This window comes from Kryptolebias marmoratus, linkage group LG10 (assembly GCF_001649575.2).
Source record: "Kryptolebias marmoratus isolate JLee-2015 linkage group LG10, ASM164957v2, whole genome shotgun sequence".
NCBI lineage: Eukaryota > Metazoa > Chordata > Actinopteri > Cyprinodontiformes > Rivulidae > Kryptolebias > Kryptolebias marmoratus.
In genome coordinates, this window is record NC_051439.1 from 6,877,924 (window position 1) to 6,899,095 (window position 21,172).

Genomic DNA, 21,172 nt, shown 5'->3' on the forward strand with positions numbered 1-21,172 from the left:
ATCTTATTCATATACCAAAGTTAGTCATGGAGTTCCTCAGGGTTCAGGGCTCGAACCAATACTTTTTAATTTATATGTTTCCATTAGGCAAAGTTATTAGACAGAATGGGATAAATTCATTGTTATGCTGATGATACTCAGTTATATTTATCCATGAAACCTGATTAATCCTGTCAGTTACTTAGATTACAAACATGTCTTTTTAACAGACAAGACAGAGGTTGTGATTTTTAAACCCGAGCATCTTGGAAGCAGCTTAAGCCTCCTTGCAGCCATTCACTTCCTCTGGATGGCATTAATTTGTCCTCCAGTTCTAATGTAAAGAACCTTGGTGTTATTTTTGATCAGGATATGTCTTTTAACCCCCACATTAAAAATGTTACCAGGACCGCTTTCTTCCACTTACATAATATCAGTAAAATTAGAAACATCTTGTCTAAAAAGATGCAGAAAAACTGCTTCATGCATTTATCACATCTAGGCTGGACTATTGATTATCTGGGTGTCCAAAAGAGATCAGATTTCTCCAGTTTCAGCTTCTCTCCATTGGCTCCCTGTCAAACAGAACAGGATTTAAAATCTTCCTTCTAACATAGAAAGCTCTCAACAACGAAGCTCCATCTTATTTTAAAGATCTTCTTGTTCCATATTTTCCTAACAGAGCACTTTGCTCTCAGACTGCAGGTTTACTTTAGTTCTTCACAGTGGATCCTGGACTACCTCACTGGCTGTCCACAGCTCATTTCTATTTTTCATTATTGTTTTTAATTTGTTCATTTTTGCTGTGTATGCCGTGTGCTTCTATTTGGCTATCACTTTGCTGCTGATGCTTTGGAATTTCCCCACTGACAGACAAATAAAGAGTCATTCCATTCTACTCTGGAGTTTCTAAAAGCAGAACAGGAGGCAGAGCTTTCAGTTCTCGTGGAAACAACTTCCAGTTTCTGTCTGTGAGGCTGACACCCTGTCTGTTTTTAAGACCAGGTTTAAGATTTTCCTTTCTGATAAATCCTATAGTTAGGGTTGGTTTGGGTTTCCTGAGCTCTCCCTTAGTTCTGCTGCTATAGGCTCAGACTGCTGGAGGACAAACTGACCACATTTCCTCTCTCTGCTGCCGCCTTTACTCGCTCTACTCTCCATGTTTGTATTTGTAATCATTGTTATCATTGTTTTCTTTGTTTTTCTTTCTATAGAAACTATAAATGGACAAGTCATTCTGTTATTTTGTTTCTATTTCCTGTCCTTTCTAACTTCAGCCAATTAAGGCAGATGGCTACGCATCCTGAATCTATTTATAAAATAGCAAATATAAGCATAAACATAAAGTGCTTTTTTAAATCTAAAATGCACATATTGTTAGCTTTAGGTCAGGGAGAAGTAGTCAGTGTCTTACCAGCAGCAGACAACAATCATTGTGCTCCTACTTTGAAGAAATACAGAGAATTCTTGCATCTAAACACAAGTGTAATTGCTGCAGTCTAAAAGCCAAAATCAAACATTTCTTACTAGTTCATGTGCACACTTTGTTGTGAATTTGCATCATTTTGGCATCAAAACCAGCTTGGTCTGAAACCACGTCTAAAACTTTTACACAACCCCCTTACAAAGCCCTTTTCACTCAAACAGTTTAAGGGTTGCAGTTAACAAGGTTGGTAAACTTTCACTTCTCAGTTTGCCCTTTTCTGAGCATCAGGCAGCCTGACTCGTTCATCAGAATCCATCCGTGAATCTCCAAACTGGGAGGGAAACGAATTGTCCTCAACTCCCCACGCAACTTTAACTTTTTTAACGGTTTGTTGACAATAAAAAAATGCGGTTTCATCAGACTCAAACTCTCTCTTACATGTCATTTATATACTAATAACTAACAGAAGTTAATTAAAAGTTTCCAGTAGAATAAATTTGGTTGTTTGATCACTCTTACTGCTTGTAAATCTATATCCAACTGAACAAACTAAAAGATTTCACCTAAAAGCAGAGCAGGAATGTCAAATACTAAGTACATTATATAAAAAGTGCTCTTTTTTATCTACAGGAGTCTCTTTTGTTATATAGTTTGTTCAGGACCACAATACGACGGTGTCAATGATTGCCTCCTGGTATGTCCAGAGCCTGTTCAGCTGTTTACAGTCTGGTCCATAAACATGGACTCCATCAGCGTACAGCACCACGCTTGATCTCAGGATCATGACGTCTGCTTTGTGTTTAACATAAAATACCAGGAGAGCGTGGTTTAGCAGGGGCTCAGCTTGTGCCATGCTGTCACCACTTTCTCCGGGTGAGCCATCGTGTCCTTCCACTGCTCCACAGCCTGCGGGACAGGGCTGTCAAAGCCCAGCTGGACCTGAAACAAACAAGAGAGACGAGCAGGTCATTACTCAGTTTGTCACACTCAGAGCAGCCTCTGTTCTGTTTTAAAGCCTTTGGTGATTTAGGTAGCAATACATATTACAGCCCAGAAAGAAATCCTGCAGCGCCAGTTCTGCTTACCAAAAGTGGCCCAGTAGGCAGCTCACATTCCACGCCCAGCTGGTTTAAATATTAAAGCTAATCAGTGCACATTGAGTCTATTATTGCTTATTTTATTACAGTTAATTTCTTTAAAGTTTTCTTAAATTCTTTACTTATTGAGCAGGAAGATAAATCTGATATGACATCTCACAAACTGACGATAAAAAACCAGATTAAAATATTAAAGACCCACCTGTCCGAGACAATGTTTCCTCCTGACAGAGCTGCGGCTGTAGAGTTTGACTGACAGCGAGCAGGCGTGCTCTAAGGAGGCCAACAGGAAGTGAAACGTCTCCCCCCACTGACACTGACCTCCTGACGCCTTCAGGGCTCGAGTCTTCTTCTTCGTGGCTATCAGCCCCATCTGGTGCATCTCCACTTTGATGAAAAAAGCTTAAAAAACAAAAACACCAGAGAGAATTTAAATGAGTTTCCCAGTTAATCATTTTACTAGTTAAACCAGGGCTCAGCAACCTTCACAATCAAGAGAGCCATTTCTGCTCCTTCTCCTACTAAATAAAATGTGCCCACAGCCGCAAAACCAATTTGAAGCTTTAAAATAAAGATAACACAACTCAGTGAGTGACTACATTTAACAAACCATATTTGTTATATTATGAAATTAAAGCTCTATAATGAAATGTTAAAATTTATCGCTAATATTACATGTGAGGACAAACCTCTGACCTTGGATGTTGAAGGTTTGGTTTGTTGGGTTTTTGTTCTAAAATATTTTGTCTCTAACATTTAATTCCAGAGATTATTGTGTTTTATGTGAACTGTTGCACTGCTTGTCATTTATTGGAATTAATATCTATAGTAGATATGGCAGACACGACATTAAAACTCTACAACAGTTGCAGCCCCGTGAGATACTCCTGTATGGACACAGGCTCACTCTCCTTGACTCTTCCATCCATGCATCTATTTTCTTTACCCGCTTCTCCTTTCCAGGTCGTGGGGAGCTGGTGCCTATCTTCAGCCATCACTGTGCGAGAGGTGAGGGACACCTTGGACAGGTCCATCACAGGGACACATAGAGACAAATGAAACAAATAACCATTCACGCTCTCACTCACACCTAGGGACAATTTAGAGCAATTAACCTAACAAGCATGTTTTTGGTTTGTGGGAGGAAACCAGAATACCCGGAGAAAACCCACATACTGTATGCATGGTGAGAACATGTAAACTCTACTCAAAGTCCTGGAGGCGACCTGCGACCTTCTTGCTGGGAGGCGACAGCTCTAATCACTGCTCCACCGTGTCACCACACAACTCTTCATCACATCATACTGATGCATTTCAACGCAATGCAATATGCAATAGCTGTAGATGGTTAGCAACGAGATGGTGCAGTGGTTAGTGCTATAGCCTCACAAAGCAAGAAGGTTGCAGGTCGCATCCTGCCTGGGGCCTTTCTGGGTGGAGTTTACATGCTCTCCCCGTGCAGCTACTCTGGTTTCCTCCCACAGACCAACAACATGCATGTTAGGTTTACTAGTAACTCTAAATTGTCCCTAGGTGTGAGTGAGAGCGTGAATGATTGTTTGGCTCATTTGTCTCCCTGTGATGGACTTGCGACCTGTCCAGAGTGTCCCCCGCCTCTCACACAGCAATGGCTGGAGATAGACACCAGCTATATATATATATATATATATATATATATATATTACACTATATATATATATATATATATATATATATATATATCTATATATATATATATATATATATATATATATACCTGCAGGGAACCTCTGCAGAGGGACCAAAGAACCACGGCATGCAGAAAAACACAGACCCACTTACCCTGGGAGAGTGGTGAGCAGGATGGGGGGAGGTTCTGGGCAGCAAGGACCCTGAGTTGGATGCGTCCGTTAACTGGCTGAAAGCAGGTGCTGAGATGCAGCTCAGAGTGGCACACCTGGTGAAGCATATTTAATATTGGTTGCAATATTTTGGCATTTAAATTCATGGTGTCTATGAACACAGAACTTTTGATTATTACCAAAATATCTCATGAACCGCTGGACAAATTTTCATGATCTTGCAGAAAGTAATCACTGGATGTACATCTACAACTGATTAACCTTTGGAGACAATCCAAATCAAGATTGCTGCCACAGCCGTCTGACCTTAGCAAACACAAAATAGCTATAAAGTCAGGAAAAAAAAAAAAAGTATAAACACTGAGCTAAAATTTGGTGTGGTAGTAGCTGAGAGTGATCCACAATACATACTGATCTGATTGCCAAAATCTTGTGCAATCAGAACAATGCTTGTTGTTTTTATTAAACTATGAAAGCCTTGTTTTAACTTACAAAACAAACCAATGTGTTTTAAACTCACCACCACAGCCTGCAGGCCTGAGTCTCTTTGACCAAGCGCAGCTAACATAAATCAAAGCAGCTTCTTTCCTTTAACAAATAGTCCAGACCCAAATGAAGCTGTATCTGGACCCAGATTTGTTGTTAAATTTACTCGCCCACTTTTTGCATATGTACAGTAATTCTGTATTAGCAGGGCAGCTTTTAGTATTTTAGTATTTACCACAGGCTGGCTGTTCCTTCAGTCACTGTGTTGTCTTATCAACCTGGAAAAGTTTGACACGTGTCTCACAACAAGATTAAGCTTGAAAGATGGTTAATCTATGACTGACCTACAGATGACAGAAATGTCAAAATAAAACTAACATTTAAGTAGTGCTGATTCAAACACACGTTTAAAGTGCATTAATTAGAAATGTCAGACATTTTTAAGTTACTGAGAATTTGTTTGAGTAAAAGGAAGCAAAGAGTGGATTTCTTGCTACACAGGCTTTTAATTCTGACCTCTGGGGCATCTGTGGGTCAGTGGTTAGAGCAGTCATCCTCCAACAAGAGAGTTGGAGGTTCGATTCATGGCAGCAGTCACATGTGGAAGTGTCCCCAGGCAAGACTCTGAACACCTCATTGCCTCCGATGTGCCCCATCGGTGTATGAACAGAGTTTAAAGCACTAATTTGACTCTATAGAATGATTTATTGAAATTAACTTTGTAGAGATGAAGTAGAGTGGTGTATGAATGGGTAAGTGAGGACAGATTGTGTTGTAAAGTGCTTTGAGTTGCCTGGTTGGTTAGAAAGGTCCTATATGTACAGTCCATTTACCTCAGAGAGCTGATTTAAACCCAGTTTTTCACTGTCCTGTTTCTTTAGAAAATGCTGCTTTTTTTTCTTTCTTTCATTTTTGTGCAACACTCAAAAAGATTAATCTATTTTAGCTTCTAAAAGCTTCCACTGTAACAGTGATTTGGACAATTTTGATCTTTTGTGTCTGGCAGATGAGTACTTAAAGTGAAATAAACTGTCCCCCTGAGATTTTGACGATGATTCACTGTCTGATCTCGTACGGAAACAGCTCCGATTTTACTGTTATTGGTCAGACATACATCCATTTATCAACTGTGCTGGTGAAATGGTTTGAGGGTTGACCTACTTTCTGTCTCCTCCACTTACAGTCTGCACTCTCCTCTCTCCAATAAAAGCTGTTCCCGATAGTTAAACTTTTTTTGCTTTCGTCTGTGATTATGTAACAGAAGTCCTGTGCAAGCAGGTCAAGGCAAAAAGTTGGCAACACTGCAGCACGAGGACAGTTTTATGATGCCTTGTCTTGTTTATTGTAGCTCACACAAAAGACGGGTAAAGGACCACCCTACAGGAAATGGAACAAAACAAGTTGTAACATTCTGGGACATTTCCACCTGTTTTTCTTCTTGGGCCATCTAAGTCACAATCAAAATTTAAAAAAATAGCATTCCTTGAAGGAATGCATATCACCTGCCGCCTTTCATGTTAGAGTTTTAGACAAAGATCATCTTATGTTGAGAAATGACAGAGTTGTATTCATTTTGGTGAAACCTTGAAAATAATATTATGCACAATCTCATGTGGTACTGCAAGATGTCCTGCTCAGAGTATGTGTTGTGAATGTCTCCTAGCTATTGCCATACCAAATTATAGTGTGCTTTTTTTAAAGTCAATTGGCTGGGGCAGTCATCTTGAAACATGTTGACTCCAAAAGTTAATCAGTTGTAGATGTACATCCAATGATTACTTTCTGTGAGTTTCTTTAAAATGTATTCAGTGGTTGAGATATAGAAAGACAGAAAATCTCCTTATAAATATCTAATGCAGAAGAACAGGAAAAGGAATCAAGTTGAATGCTGATTATCTTTTGCAAATCAAGTTAATAATAAATTTTACAATCCCTTGTCAACATTTTCAGAGTGTGACTTCATTAGGCATGAAGCGAACATCAAGAAGATCCAGACTCTTACTAAAGATTTGGACGGAGGCTTGAGGTGGAGGCAGTGCTCTGACTCCTTCGGGCCGAGCTGTCTCAGGGAGAGGACGCACTCTGCCACCGTACGCTTCCTGGGCTCGTGCGTCTGCAGCCGCAGCACCAAAGCGCTGCACTGTAACTGCTGGAGCCGCAGTGCAAACACAAAGGTCTCCATGAAGGCCACATCCTAGAAGGAAATCAGGAGCGTATGAAGGAACAGTCAGGTGGAGGAGCTCTCTACATTCAGAAAACAGAAGCACGTCTGATACAAACTACAACATCATTTATATAATCATATAAATAGTTAGTCTAACGTCATTGTATTTCTCTAAAAAATATCATAAAAACTTCTTATGAAAATTATTTTGCAGTTTAAGCTTCTCCTAAAAAACTGCAGGTTGAAAAATCAACAAACAAAGTTTAATGTCAGCCTTAAAGCGATAGTCTGGTCATTTCTAAAGTGATTTTCTGTCAAATACGTGGTTATCAACTGTACCGTATCAGTTGTGACGTCGCAGAGCACAGAGTATGGAAAAAAGGGCAAAAGTCTTTGTCCAGGCCAGGCTAACGGCTAACCAAACAAGGTCCCATTTTATATATTTTTTCAGGCTTGTATAAAAACTGTTTCTCAAAAAAAAAAACATACTGATGTGAAAGAACGCTACATTAGCTAATATTAAACCTCTACACTTTTGCATAACACCCTTGTTTTAGTTTATGCCCTGTCATACAGAAGTGTAGATGTTCCATTTTAGCGAATGAAAAACAATTTAAAAAAAATAAAAAAACAAGACCTTGTTTAGCTAGCCATTATTCTCGCCTGGATAAAGATGTTTGCCCTTTTCTTTGTACTCCATGCTCTATGACTGATGTCACAGCTGATAAGTTACTACTGATAATTATTTGACAGAACAGCACTTCAAAAATAATCAGAATATCCCTTTAAGATAACTTGATGGGTTTTGATGTTGGTACATCAGGTGTAAATCCAGCTCCACAGCAGCAGTACCTGACAGTACTCTTTGACTGAGCTCTTGAACTGTACGGGTTTGGGGATGGTGATGATCGCTTTGAAACCGATTTTTTGTTGTTCTGCTTCGTCTGGATGGAGGTTGAGGTCCGAACACTGAAAGACAAAGACGAAAGAGTCAGTACACAATGAATGCATTGTTCACACAATGAATGAATGAATGCATGTCAGCTGTCACTTTTCATGTCAGAGCTTTAGATTGAGACCATCTTATGTTGAGTAATGATGGAGTTGTAAAAGAAATGGTTCTGTGGTCGTAGTATTTGGTCAAACTTTCGCTTTATCTGCCATCGTAGGCAATGTAGCAGAATATCACAATTAGAGTATGTGTTGTGAATGACTCTCAGCTACTACCACATCAGATTTTAGCTCACTATCTGTAAAACCGACTGAGTTATATTTTAGCATTGATTAGCTGTGGCAGCCATCTTGAATTGGATTGACTCTAAACGTTAATCAGCTGTAGATGTACATCCAATGACTCCTTTCTCAAAGTTTCATTAAGACCTTTCCAGTGGTTCATGAGTGCGTATCAGCTTACAATAAAGAATAAAGAATAAAGAATAAAGGTCCAGTTTATGCTCGAAGGAACAGCACTGTCTGTTTGAATAAACAGGAAAAGGGATCGTTCGAGTTCAGCACTGTTGTGACTTTGATCACAAGCGTCTCTGCCAATCTGACAATCCTGACTACAGGGGAAAAAGAGCCTTTCATCCTTTTTGGCCCCTGCTTCGTGAGGAACTGATGCTCATCTTTCTATTAAAGCTTTAAAGCGACATACACACTTAGAGAATGTAATTACTGTTCGAGAGGACACTTACTTTCTGTGTTTTAACATCAATCAGGACACTTTGGGTCCTTAAAATGCAGCATTTTTCTTTCCGAGTGTCTGAGCGAAAGTTAATAGAGCTCTGAGAGAAGCTTAAAGAGACCTCTGTTCAGGACTTACAAGGGGTCTATTGAGAAAAGCTGCTGGGAAGAACAATGACACTTTCTGTAGCAGAGGCATTCACACCATATGTAACCTTACCTGGACCAGGGTGATCCACACCTGTTCCAGATCCTCCTGATAGCTCAGCCGGACACACACCTTCCCCAGCTCATGCTCGTCCTCGGACAAGGTGATAGAGTCTGAGAATCAGAGAAATGCAACATGAAGTGTTGCTGTACAAATATGAGCGTAAATCAGAAGGGCATTTGTGCTAAATTTAGTTTTAAATTGCATTGTGGGCGGCTGTGGCTCAGTGGTTAGAGCAGTCGTGCTCCAATGAGATTCCACCAGTATGCTACATGTCCATCACACCGAACCCCTCACTGCCTCCGATGTGCCCCATCGGTGTATGAATCCGATCTAAAGAACTGATTAGACTCTATTCAATGATTCATTCAGATCAGCTTTGTAAAGATTCAGTTTGTTACTGTATGAATGTGTGTGGATGGGAAAATGAGGGCACAGATTGTGTTGGAAAGCCCATTTAATGGCCTGGTTGGCTAAAAAGGCACTATATAAGTACAGCCCATTTACCATTGCTGCCTTGGTTTTTACACAATAAATATCATATTTGAACATTTTAAGTCCTTTAGTCTTTTTGTTGCAATTTTTAAATCATTTATCATTAGTTTTAAGTTATTGTTTGCATAGTTTGATTCATATTATGCACAGTTTTAATCATTTTTGTACAGTTGTCATCAGTTTGGTACACCGTGTCCTGATTGTTATCCTTTCAATTTTGTTTTGTATTTTTCGCTGATGCTGCAACAAACATTTTCCCAAACTAAGACTATTAAAGTCTGTCAGTCTGTCTAATCCAGAATGCGGTTTGCTGGTTTCCTTTATGTGTTTATTGAAGAAACACAAACATTACATGAAGATCTCTTTTCTTCTCACACATCTGATCTGAGCTTCAGTGTGCTTACAAACCGGATAATGTCCGGATCTACAGAGCTGGCATATGGAGTTTCTCAGGGCTCCTTTCTTGGACCCATCTTGTTTTTGTTACATGTTCTTTCTTTAGGTCAAATAATCCCGCAATTCAGCAAGGTTTCCTATCATCTTTTTGCTGATGATATTCAGATGTATTGCTCATTTAAACCTCCTAGGTCCATAAATTGTCATTTTTTTAAATTCCCTGCTTATCAAGCATTAAGAGGCGTCTGAGCAACAATTATCTATGGCTAAACTCGGACAACACTAAAACTTTAACTATTGCCCCGGACAGGGCGATAGTTAAACTGGGCAAACTGAGGTTATTGCAGAAGCCCAGTCTCAGAAATTTAAGTGTAATTTCTGATGAGGCTTTATAGCTGAAGCATCACTTAGAACAGCTAATAAGAAACTGCTTTCATCCTCCAGGAAAACTAGGATCATGCTGAGGATTTTCCATAGAAGATTAATTATAAAAAGCCAAAGTCTCATGAGTTTGACTGGTGAAATTTAAGGAAGGTGTCTGCACGACTTTAAATGGTTTGTGTGGCAGAGTTTCAACAAACTGTCAGGCACTAAGACCAGCACTAGGTCATGTCCCTTAAGCCGTGTTGTGCAAGCAGATTACTCTGCTCCTCCATTGCCTCTGCAGCTACGTGCTGAGAGGAAACGACCAGTCAGCTGAGTCTGTGGGAAAAGCTATTATCTTAAAAGTTTTGTTGAAATCTCACCTTGTGAGCCTAGTATCTCGTCTCATCTCATGAGATAAGTGTGTCGTTACACCAGTATTGTGTTGTGCTTGACTCTGTGTTTATTAGGCAGCGAAACTGAAGTTGGGCTGGAACATAAAGTCTTTCCTATAACCAAAAAAGGGTGTGATCTACACATATTTACCCAGACTGCTTTCCATCGAGCTTATCACAGAGGATGTGCTGCTGAAGGATGTGGAGTCAAACCCCTGCAGAGACACCAAACAAATAGTACATGAAACTCAAGTTTTTGTCATTTTATGGAAATACTGAGTCAAACTACTTCTGCAAATGTTGTGCTATTTTGACCAGCGTGCTACAACTTTGAATATTTATAACTTTTATACTTTTTAGAATATTTGATTTTATTTAGAAAACAATTCTCCAAAGAATTGGAATCTTTTTAATTCATTCATACATTGTTCTCTGCAATCTACTGCAGCACATTTGCTCTATTTTTATCTTCTTAAGCTACCTTTGGGTTTTAGCTTTGATTTTGCTTATTTCAGCTCTCAGATACAGCTTTACTAATTTTATCTTTTAGCCGCAGTCTTACAAATTTTAGCTTTTAGATACTGTTTTGCTATGTTTTGCTTTTAGCCAAGTTAGCTACCGTAATAATTAGGATTTTGCTGGTTCTGGCTTTGAACTACTGTTTTGCTAATTTTAGACTATGTTCTGTTTTGCTTGTTTTAACTTTAACAATTCAGTTTCAGCTTATTCAACACATCTCAGCAAAGTCATTTAGCACTCAGCATTTACACTGCATTTTCACAGAAAATGCAGTGTGAATGTAAAGTTCTTTAGTTTTATGTGAATAAATCTATTCATTAGTCTTTTGGACTGTACAGAATTAATTCAAATTTTTTCCTAGAAGGACACTAAATCTGATAAAGCATGTCCTCAGAACATGCTTTATCATGTTTTACTGCTAATACACACAAAATAACTCACATACATACTGTACACAGACATGGGCAAAAACATCACGGCCTTCACCTTTGAAGGTGAACGATAATATTTAAGTACAATCAGTCCTTATTATTCTACTGATTCAACTAATGACTGATCATCCCATTAAATAAGCTGTTTCATTGTTTGATGATAAAATGACCTTTGAACTTTGCACCTTAAATTAAAACACCAGATTATGAGGTTTGTCTGCAGTGTTTTTTATTATGCTGCCGAGGACGATGGAAACTATTAAACTATATTTAGTCTTGGCTGACACAAAAAAAAACTAAAATACACAGCGTGAGCAGAGATTAGATAAACGGTCTCACCTGCATGTGGCTCTGAGGGCTAGAAAGATCAAACATGGAGCTGCTCAGTCGCTGCTGGCTGCCCGGCTTTAGAGTCCGACCTGAAGGACAACAACATGAAAAGGTGGATGCATTTAGTTCTGACAGCCACAAGGAGTTTATATGTCAGTCTGCAGACATATGCAATATGCCATAATGCAGAAAAGTCCTTCATTTATGTGTGTACACACACACAAAACATCTCAATATAAAACAGGGATTTTGCAAACTTTATATGCAAAGGTCCAAATCTGGTTTCTAGATAAGCTAAAAGGCCCAGAACAACTAGTAACACAAATCCTTTTTATCAACTTTGTTTACAACTTAAAACCAAAAGAAGCAGTTCTGTTTGCCTACAATTAATTGCTTTTTTTCTAGGATGCTCCAACTTTAGACATTAAAGCTCAATATGCTCTAGTTTTATAATAAATCCTAATTTAAACTTGCCTAACCTAATTACTTTTCATGCCTTAAAATAAAACGTCTTTGTTTTCATACAAGAATAACTATATTAAAGGCAACACTGTAACAACAAAATGAAAAGAGGTAAAAGTTACAGATGCTCTGAGAGTTAGAATACAGAATAACCTGGTGTGTGAAATGGCACCGTCTGCCTTAACCTCGGCACAAGAACTTAAAGAATTTAAAAAACATAAACCAAAAAATTTTAATTGTGGGATACAGTCAGCTGGTTGTAGCAGCTGCTGCCACATTTTCATTTTCCTACCTGGTAATCAGTTAAGTAAGCACAGGCATGGCCGATAGCCAATTATTTAAGAAGTGGCAAATATCAGCCAATTCAATCAGCTGACCAACTATTCCACCTCTGAACATTATCTAATGCTACATTATGCAAAAACACTGTTCTGCCACAGTACTGTGGTGTACTTGTGGTGCTTTTTTGAGTAATAGATGCAGCAATTTGTTGTTTTTATTATCCGTATCATTAGAGCTGCCTATCAGTGGTGTGTTTTATTTGTATTCTTAGAGGATGTAATGCATAAATACGATGTTTTTTACAATGTCATGCAGTTGCTGTTGCATATGTACTGTGTTGTTGGAGTGTTTTTGTCGTTGCAAGAGTACCAACAATGTCTACACACAGGCTTTTGGAGGAACTGGAACAAGGTGAACCACAAATACACTGCGGCAAGGACATGTAAAAATAAAGCTTCATGTAAACAAAAACAATAAGATAGCTATGCTACAGAAACTTTCTCACCCTTCGACCCATACACAACATGAACAAGTGATTGCTACATGTTTGTCATATACATCACAAGACAACCTTTTACAAATCAAAGTTTTTTCCTTCACATTTTGTCCCAGATACACAACACTGTAACAGAATCATTAACATGATACAAAGCTAATATAACTCTATTTCCGAAAAAGTTAGGATGTTGTGTGAAATGTATTTATATATATATATAATACAAACAGAATGCAAAGATTTGCAATTTTCATGAATCTATGTTGTTAGGATTTGAGTATTTTTGAGTTACTTTCTTAGTTTCTTTTGTATTAGGTTTATTGTTTTTTCCTGTGTTTAGTTTAATATTAAGTTCTTGTGCCCTCTGTGCTCCCTGTCATTATTCACCTGTCCTCAGATCGGTACCTGTCAGCCTGCCACACCCATCTGCACTTGTCCCTTGTTTGTAATCAGTCACCTGTGTCCACTTACTAATCACCCTCTGTGAGGATTTGGATTCTTTGGGTTTTTGTTTTTGTTTTCTTTATTTAGTCTTGTGATTGTTTCCAGTTTGGTTTTTTCCTGTTTATGTTCCTGCTCAGTAGTTCACTCCTCCCCTGTCACTCTTTTTGCCCTCCTTGTCACGCCCATCTCCACCTGTCCATAATTATCTCCACTCACCTGTTTCTACTTACCTCGTCACCCTCAGTATTCAAAAACCCGGTCACTTCTCTCACTATCCGCTGGTTCATTGTATTTCCTTTGTTGGTTGTAGCTGTCTCCGTGCCTTAGTTCCCTGATGTCTTGTTCCCCTGTGCTTTTTGGGTTTCGTTCTGTTTTTGTTTGCTGCCCCGTCAGCTTTTGTTTTGTGATTTTTTTCCTTAGTTATTAAATCAGTTTATTCTTTACTATGAGTCTGCACTCAGGGTTCTTTTCCGTGTCCCGCGTTCCTGACACCCTCTGTTCTTATAACCTGTTCCTCAGCATCCATTTCTCCCTGGGTCATTGTTGCATCATGTACTGTCTGGATTTCCTCATGTCGCCCTCCTTGTTTACCCTGCTGTTTGTGAGTTTTTTGTTCTTTAGTTTTTGCTGCCACGACAACATTTGTTTTTGTTATTTTAAATAAATTAGTTTGTTTTTTTTTTCATTTTGAGCTCCTTCTGAGTCTGCCTGCATTTGGGTCCAAATCCTCCATCTTCCTCACCACATACCCAACAGATATTTTATTAAACTAAGAAAGTCGTACCATTTTATGGAAACAAAAAAAAGGTCATTTAGAATTTTATAGCAGCAGCACAAACTCACAATTACAAACCATGGACCATGTGAAGGAAGAGGCGTGTGGTACCTGGGCATTGAGGACTGGAGTTTTTGTTCTTTAGCGTGTCTCGGTGGGCCGAGTTGGAGATGTACGCAGATGTGTGACCTTGGTGAAAGCTGGATTCGGGGTTGTAGGCGAAGTAACAGGTCCCCAGCAGCTCAGCCTTCCTCTCTGCATATGTGGACCTGGCTGAACCTGAAGACATAATAGAATTTTTTTTTATTATCTTGTGTCGTCAGTCAAAAACTTGAGAAAAATCCTGCAGAACTATTAAAGGGTGCCAATGCAACTATTGCATTGAGGTGAGTGAGGGCTTAGTGATAGATTTGAGTGTGAATCTGCATCCTGACACTTATGTCCTCCATATTTCAACTGCCCACACAAAAGTCGTATGTGACTAGTTTAATTTTGGGTTCTGCCAGTGAGCATTGTGCAAAATGTTCCTTGTAGACAATTTCTGGTGAACTAGATAAAGAAGCGTCAGTGTCTACAATTAACTCCAGGACCTAGGAGTATCCTTAAAGTGTTTCAATGTTCATTTGGCATGTGATTTTATCAAATACTGCAGCCATCACCTTAAAATGAATAACATACTTGAATAAAGTGTCCCTTTTTCTTGAAGTTATCAAAATTTACATTAGCAGGACAGTTTATATAATTAGCCAGGTATTTATCTGATCCACATCTGAAGTAGTGATGTTACATTTTATGACTTGCTTTTTTATAATGAACATGGATTGTAGGTCCATGTGGTTGAGGTCACAGCCTCTGTGTTGTGGGAAGCAATGGAGGAGGGAAATATTTCACATCAGAGAAAATCTAAAAGTGAGAAACAAGCCATGTTATCTAGGCATTACGTTTTTAGATTCTTTATATGCTACTACAAAACAGCAAATACGTATTAAGAACAAATGTCTTTACAAACCGAATATAATCTTCTCCCATCACAGCACAACACAAAATTTTTACTCAATTTGAGATCCAAATTTTATGAACAAGGAATAAGACAAGTAAATTGCTGGCTCATCTGCTGCGACAAATATCTTCATCCTGGCTAATACTCGGGGGGCTTATTCTTAGCACTATGCCTACTCCGAATCGTCACCTGGCCAGTCTGGGGTCCCAGCTGCTCGGGGTCTGCTGGAGGGCTGCTACGGGAGCTTTACAACTTTGCCTCCGAAGCTACAGTAAAACTACATTTATTACACATATCATTATCTGTAAAGGAGGTAGAGATAAACATCATACACAGAGCAAGTGAGGACATAAAAGCCGAAGAGAACCAGAAAGTAAATCTAAGCTGAAGTCAGAAGGAGGTACCAAACCCCAAACACACCAACAATACCAAAAAGTGTTGAAAGACCAAAAACCCCTCAAGCATGGTGCAACAGAACAAACAACAGTACAAAGAGTACATATGTACTAATGTGTGGAAAAACTGTGTCAAAGTCAAGATAAGTCAGTGAAACAAAACATTTGGTGAGCAAACAAACTCAGTCCAGTTGGAACAGTAAACAGGAAGTGATGCAATATTCCTTACTGCAAATGTCAGCCAGCATATTGCCCTCTGCCTTTATCAGCATACTTTGATTTGATAAAAAACATTCTCCTCCACTGTTCAACCAAAACATCTTTCTGATTTCCTCAAGAAACAGGATATACTGGTGGTGTATAATCAACATGTAGCATCTGATTTTAATTCAGATCTGTGAGACAGCTGGCACAAACATGGACATACTTTTATCACTTCTATCTCATAACAGTCTGTACTGGGGTAAGTTTACTGCATATATAAACCTGTTTATCTGACTTTGCATTCCAAGCTGCAGGTTGTTTCTGTCATTTCTGGACACTGAAGCATCACTTGTGTCTCCGTTTGATGTGGTCTGACTAGGGGTGCAACAGGACTTCTTGTTAAGCTGCAAACCAAAAATCTGTCTTGTGATTTTGTTCGGTGAAATTATTACTAAAATGTCTCCACCACTTGTGCATTTCTGTGGCACCAGTTTAAAGATACATGCACTGGTCCTAGATACAAGCTCTAGGACCAGTGCAATCATGTCGCTCAAGCCATGTGTGGCTTCCCTTGCCCCCCTGCAGCCTCAGCAGCTATATGTTGAGAGGAGTCTCTGATGCACATTTATGTAAAAAGGAATCAGGCTGAATGTTGATTTCACACTGATTTGTTGACTATGAAGCGGAGAAAACATAGTTTAAAACTCTTGTTAATTTGTTTGAATTCAGTTGAGAAGAGAAAACAAACTTCATGGAAAGGGGACTGCACAGTTTACTGAGAGTACCTTTCTTTCCAAGATGCAAGTTTTGACTGTGATGAAAATATTAATAATAAAAAAAAGCCATAAAGGAGTTTGACTCTAATGTCCACTTCAGTCAGTCCTGAGAGTTTCCACAACTAAAACTCTCAGACAAATGCCTGTCAGAATGTCCCAGCTACAGTCTGAATTTATTTAGCCAAACATTTCTAATAGGAACGGGGCCAGCTGTTTCCAAAACGTTTCGTAGACTTTGAATGGTAAGCCATCTGGACCTGGACTTTTAACACGTTGTAAAGATTTGACTGCAGTCTTGAGCTCAATTGCCCTTATAGGGCGGCCTAGTTCCTTGGCCAGATTCTGATCTAAAGCAGGAGTGTTATTACCACAGAGGAAGGAGATCAGGTCTGCAGAAACATGAGAGCAATCAGATGATTACTGTTGCTAAAAAATTCCACAAAGGTTTTATTAATTACCAACGAGTCTGATGTTACTCCTGCACCAGTTTCAGCTCGAGGTATCAACTGGGATGCAGAGAATTGTTGCAGTTGATGCACCAGCAATTTACTGGTCTTATCCCCTTCTTCATCAGCTTTGGATCTCTAATTTACTGAAAGTTTGATGTTGTGATTGCATTCAGCTTGCAAAGACATTTATTCTTTATGCGTATCTGGCTGTTTTGTTGTAGTGTATAAAGAATTTGAAAATGCAATGTGCTCAGATAACCTGACTGGTTTCTCTCTTCTAGATTTTCTCTAATGGGCCCTAAAAGAAATAAGTTCCCCTTCATTGCTTTCCACAACACAGAGGCTGTGACCTCTGGAGTTCAAAGAAGAAAAAGAAAGGATCCACCGAGCAGTTAAAATCCCCTCCCATAATCAAATCATCAATAGTAAAATCCAGCAGCAGTGAGAAAAGTGTACCTCTTTCCCATCGTGTAGCAGGGAAGAAGCCTCTACAGCATGGCACAGAGTAGTGTTCCTAGTTTAAAATTGTCCATTGGTTATTGAGGCTTCCCATCCATTGGTTTAGTGCATAGCATATGATGGGCTCTGTTCAGGCCAAGTTCTCCTTAAGTTCTAAAGAAATTTGGCTTTAAACTCTGTAGGTCACAGACCTTTTTGAGCCTTCTAGCAGGCCCATGAGTCAAATATTATTCCACCGAGAATGTGCGTCCATGTCTTCATATGTCTTGCTTAAAGTGTCTACTGTTGCAGATAGCTTTGTCATATTAGCTTGCATGTTGGTCGCTATGCTCATGAGCTGCACTCAAAAGATCAGAAATATTATTACTTTGCCAAGCTATTTTTTTCTTACAGTGGTTTTAGTGCAGTCGCCGCTTCCTTCTTAACCAACTGTGATGTCACTGACTCACATTTGGTGATAATTTCAGCTCGTAGGTCATCTATCATGCATCTCGATGCACCTTTTTATCAGCATCTGGCTTCTTGAGGGACTCTGAACATGTATACTTCCTCAGCCAGTCCTGGCAGATGTTTTTTTTTTATCCAAATACTCAACATTTATCCAGATGTGACTCTGAGGACATAGAGGTTCTGATAACTCGTTGAACACATAGCCTTGGCAAGCAATGGACCAACTTTAATTGTTAATTAAAATATATTATAATCACAGTCTTGCAGAGCTCCCATGAAAACACGTCCCAGTCAGTTCAGTTTGTGGCAAAATAATATTTTTCTTAAAAATATTTACATCTAATCTCATGAGCTGAGTGTCTTATTTCACACTTAGGTCTGACAGTAACTTGTTAATGGGATTTTCATCACCCATCTTTTAGTCAACATCATCTCCATTCCTACCATTTGAGTAAAATTTTGCAAACTAAATAAATCTTTGAAGACATTCAAGCTGATACAGAAACATACTCTGCATCCCAGCCTGCGGACTGGGGGGGTGAAGGTCTCTGGGCTGAACGTAAGAGGTCTTGAATGATGGCAGGACAAACGGCACCTCTCTGCCATCTAGGGGCATCTTGGAAAGGAGATAATCTTCTGTTATCCCCTTCTTCTTTTTATAAGGCAGTTCTTCTGTGGCAGTCGTCCCCTTTGGAGGCATCTTGATTTTGATCGCTTGAAAGCGGAGAAAAACAACCAGTCAGAACCCAGAAGAGCCTTGTTAAGGTTGCCTGATAAGCTGCTGCGCAGGCCACCGTCTTACCTTGGGTCTCCTGCTCCTTCTCATTCCTCTTCATGAAGTTCTTGCAGCAGTTTTTGAAGAACTCCATGACAGGCAGGTGGAATTATATCAGTGCTGTAACAGTACATAGAAGTTGAAGTTTACACATGCAAATAATCATGCCACTTGAGTTGGTGGGTACTTAATCAGGGCTTAATAAGACTCCAAATCCCAAACACTGAAAAAAACATTCAAATTTGACCAACCTAAATGTTCTACAAACAGTATTCCAGTGATTATCATCCAATGCTAAAGGTGGAGGTGGTAAAGTTTTTGTTTGTTTGTTTGTACAGCTAGCCAAAAATCTCATGAACCACTGGACAGATTTAAATAAAACTCTCAGAAAGTAATCAATGTGTGCACATCTACAACTTATTAACAACTGGGTCACCCCATTTCAAGATGGCCACCACAAAAAATGACTATAACTAAGCCAGTTTTACAGCTATTGAGCTAAAATGTGGTTCATTTGTAGCTGACAGCCATCCTCAACTTGTGCTCTGAGAGCCAACTGATTAAACAATATTTGTTTTAAAAGCTTTGCCGATGTCTATTGGAGTCAACTCTGTCTGTTAGCAAAATATCTCATGAAACAGCGTGGATTTTACTTAAACTCAAAACCTGATCATTAGATGTACACCTAAAACTGAAAAGATTTTGGAGCCAACCCATTCCAACTGATCTTATGAAACACATCCAAGGTGAATACTCTTAGCCCTAACAAATCTCACAATATTGAATGTGATTAAGCAAAACATCATTTACACAGTTTGACCAAACCAGCCACAATTCCATCATTTCTCATCAGAACATGATCGTAGTCTAAAACTCTAACATGAAAAGTGGCGGGCGATATGCATTTCGTTCAAGTAATGCTTTTTTTTTGCAAAGTTGGCAACAAGTGCATTTTTAAACTGCACATAGATCAGTATTTTGCTGTCTACAAGGAGTCAGAAGGATTCAGATGCACTGATTCTCAAAATGTTTTTTCAACAATCAGAGTTGGTTTTAGTTATCATCTTCTCTAAATGTGATACAAAGCGAACATGAAGGTTGTCATTTAAAAATCTGCATCCTTTACATTTAGTTATCAATCCACAAAAGCTGCTGAAAAAACCCCAAAATGTGGAGAATTTACTAATGTGTTCAAAGACTGTCGAAATGAAGTTCAGCTCCCCAAAGGCTCGAGAACATGATCTAATTTTTTTTCTTTTCTTAAATCACAGATTATAGAATTACACTAGAGGCAACATTGTTTGTTTTTTAAAAAAAGTTAAAATGGAAATCCCTTCTGAGGCAATGCGTATCTCCCGCCACTTTTCACGGCAGAGTTTTAAACTAAGATCATCCAATGATGAGTTACAGCTGTTTTAGTCAAACCATGTAAGATACAGATGAACTCACGCAATATTGCGAAATCTCGCGAGATCTGTTAGCCCTCGGAGTACGTGTTGAAGATGACTCTCAGCTTCTACCGCAACAAATCTTAGCTCAGTCAGTGTCTATGAAACTAGTTGAGTTGTAGCCATTGGTTTGTGAGATATTTTGCTAACAGACACGGTGGAGCAGTAAGTTTCTCATCTCATCCTAATTAAGTCCAAATGAACTGAAAGCCTGGAGGAGTTAAAGAAGCGGAACCTCACCGTGGAGCTGTCCGTCCGATCCGAGCTGAGGCGCCTCTCTCCGGGGCTGCCGGCACACTGAGAGCCACACTGAGATCCCGGAGCTCCGGGTCGGCTCCACTTGTAGTCCCAGGTTTTTCCCCCTCCCTCCTGTCAGAGAGTCAGATTCCCGGACTGACTCAGACTTTTATTGGCGCTTCCTTCCTTCCCCGAACAGAGCTCCGCTCTCTGTTTTGAATCTTTTTTTTTTTCTTTCTGTGTTTACCTCCGATCATCTGTGTGCGCTGCTGTCATTTTTTCTTTTCCTCTTCCTCGGTCGGTGTGTCAAGTGTGTGTGTGTGTGTGTGTGTGTGTGTGTGTGTGTGTGTGTGTGTGTGTGTGTGTGTTGTCTGAACAGCGCTCTTTCTTTATCAGCAGCCGGCTCAGAGATCCGTGACGTCACTCCCTCGAACCTGTTCTTCACGTCGCGGATCTGGGCTGTTTCTGCTCCTCTTTATTCCGGAGAAAACCCGCGGAAACACTCCGGGTCACTCTAATTAAAGACCCAACAGTCCGTGGAGCAATGCATATCGCCCGCCACTTTTCATCGTCACAGTTTTAGACTAAAATCATCCTGTGATGATGACAAATGCTGAAGTTGCAAGCGCACAGGATCAGATTATGTGTTGAGGATGACTCTCAGCTACTACCACACCAGATTTTACCTCAATAGGCCTAAAATTGGC

At 39.4% G+C, this 21,172-nt stretch overlaps 1 protein-coding gene across 1 annotated transcript; it reads right to left on the minus strand.

Annotated features, from left to right (window-relative positions):
- Positions 1–571: 571 nt before the first annotated feature.
- Positions 572–20,821, minus strand: LOC108234241 (tandem C2 domains nuclear protein). The gene is made up of 12 exons (XM_017413290.3): positions 20,469–20,821; positions 18,808–18,900; positions 18,516–18,719; positions 14,384–14,551; positions 11,823–11,902; positions 10,685–10,748; positions 8,897–8,997; positions 7,846–7,962; positions 6,832–7,023; positions 4,324–4,438; positions 2,705–2,904; positions 572–2,344 (listed from the first exon to the last, which is right to left on the minus strand). Exons 2-12 carry the CDS (start codon positions 18,872–18,874, stop codon positions 2,234–2,236), a joined length of 1,419 nt encoding a protein of 472 aa, XP_017268779.1. The 5' UTR covers positions 18,875–18,900; positions 20,469–20,821; the 3' UTR covers positions 572–2,233.
- Positions 20,822–21,172: the final 351 nt, after the last annotated feature.

What these genes read in the sequence shown, in the direction of transcription:
- LOC108234241 (XM_017413290.3), bottom strand. Translation starts at nt 18,874, where the DNA reads ATGGAGTTCTTCAAAAACTGCTGCAAGAACTTCATGAAGAGGAATGAG. An exon ending in GCCCTCAGAGCCACATGCAG is followed by an intron (nt 10,749 to 11,822) that starts GTGAGACCGTTT and finishes GTGTCTCTGCAG; the next exon opens with GGGTTTGACTCCACATCCTT. An exon ending in CTGCTCACCACTCTCCCAGG is followed by an intron (nt 2,905 to 4,323) that starts GTAAGTGGGTCT and finishes TTGTTTTTTAAG; the next exon opens with CTTTTTTCATCAAAGTGGAG.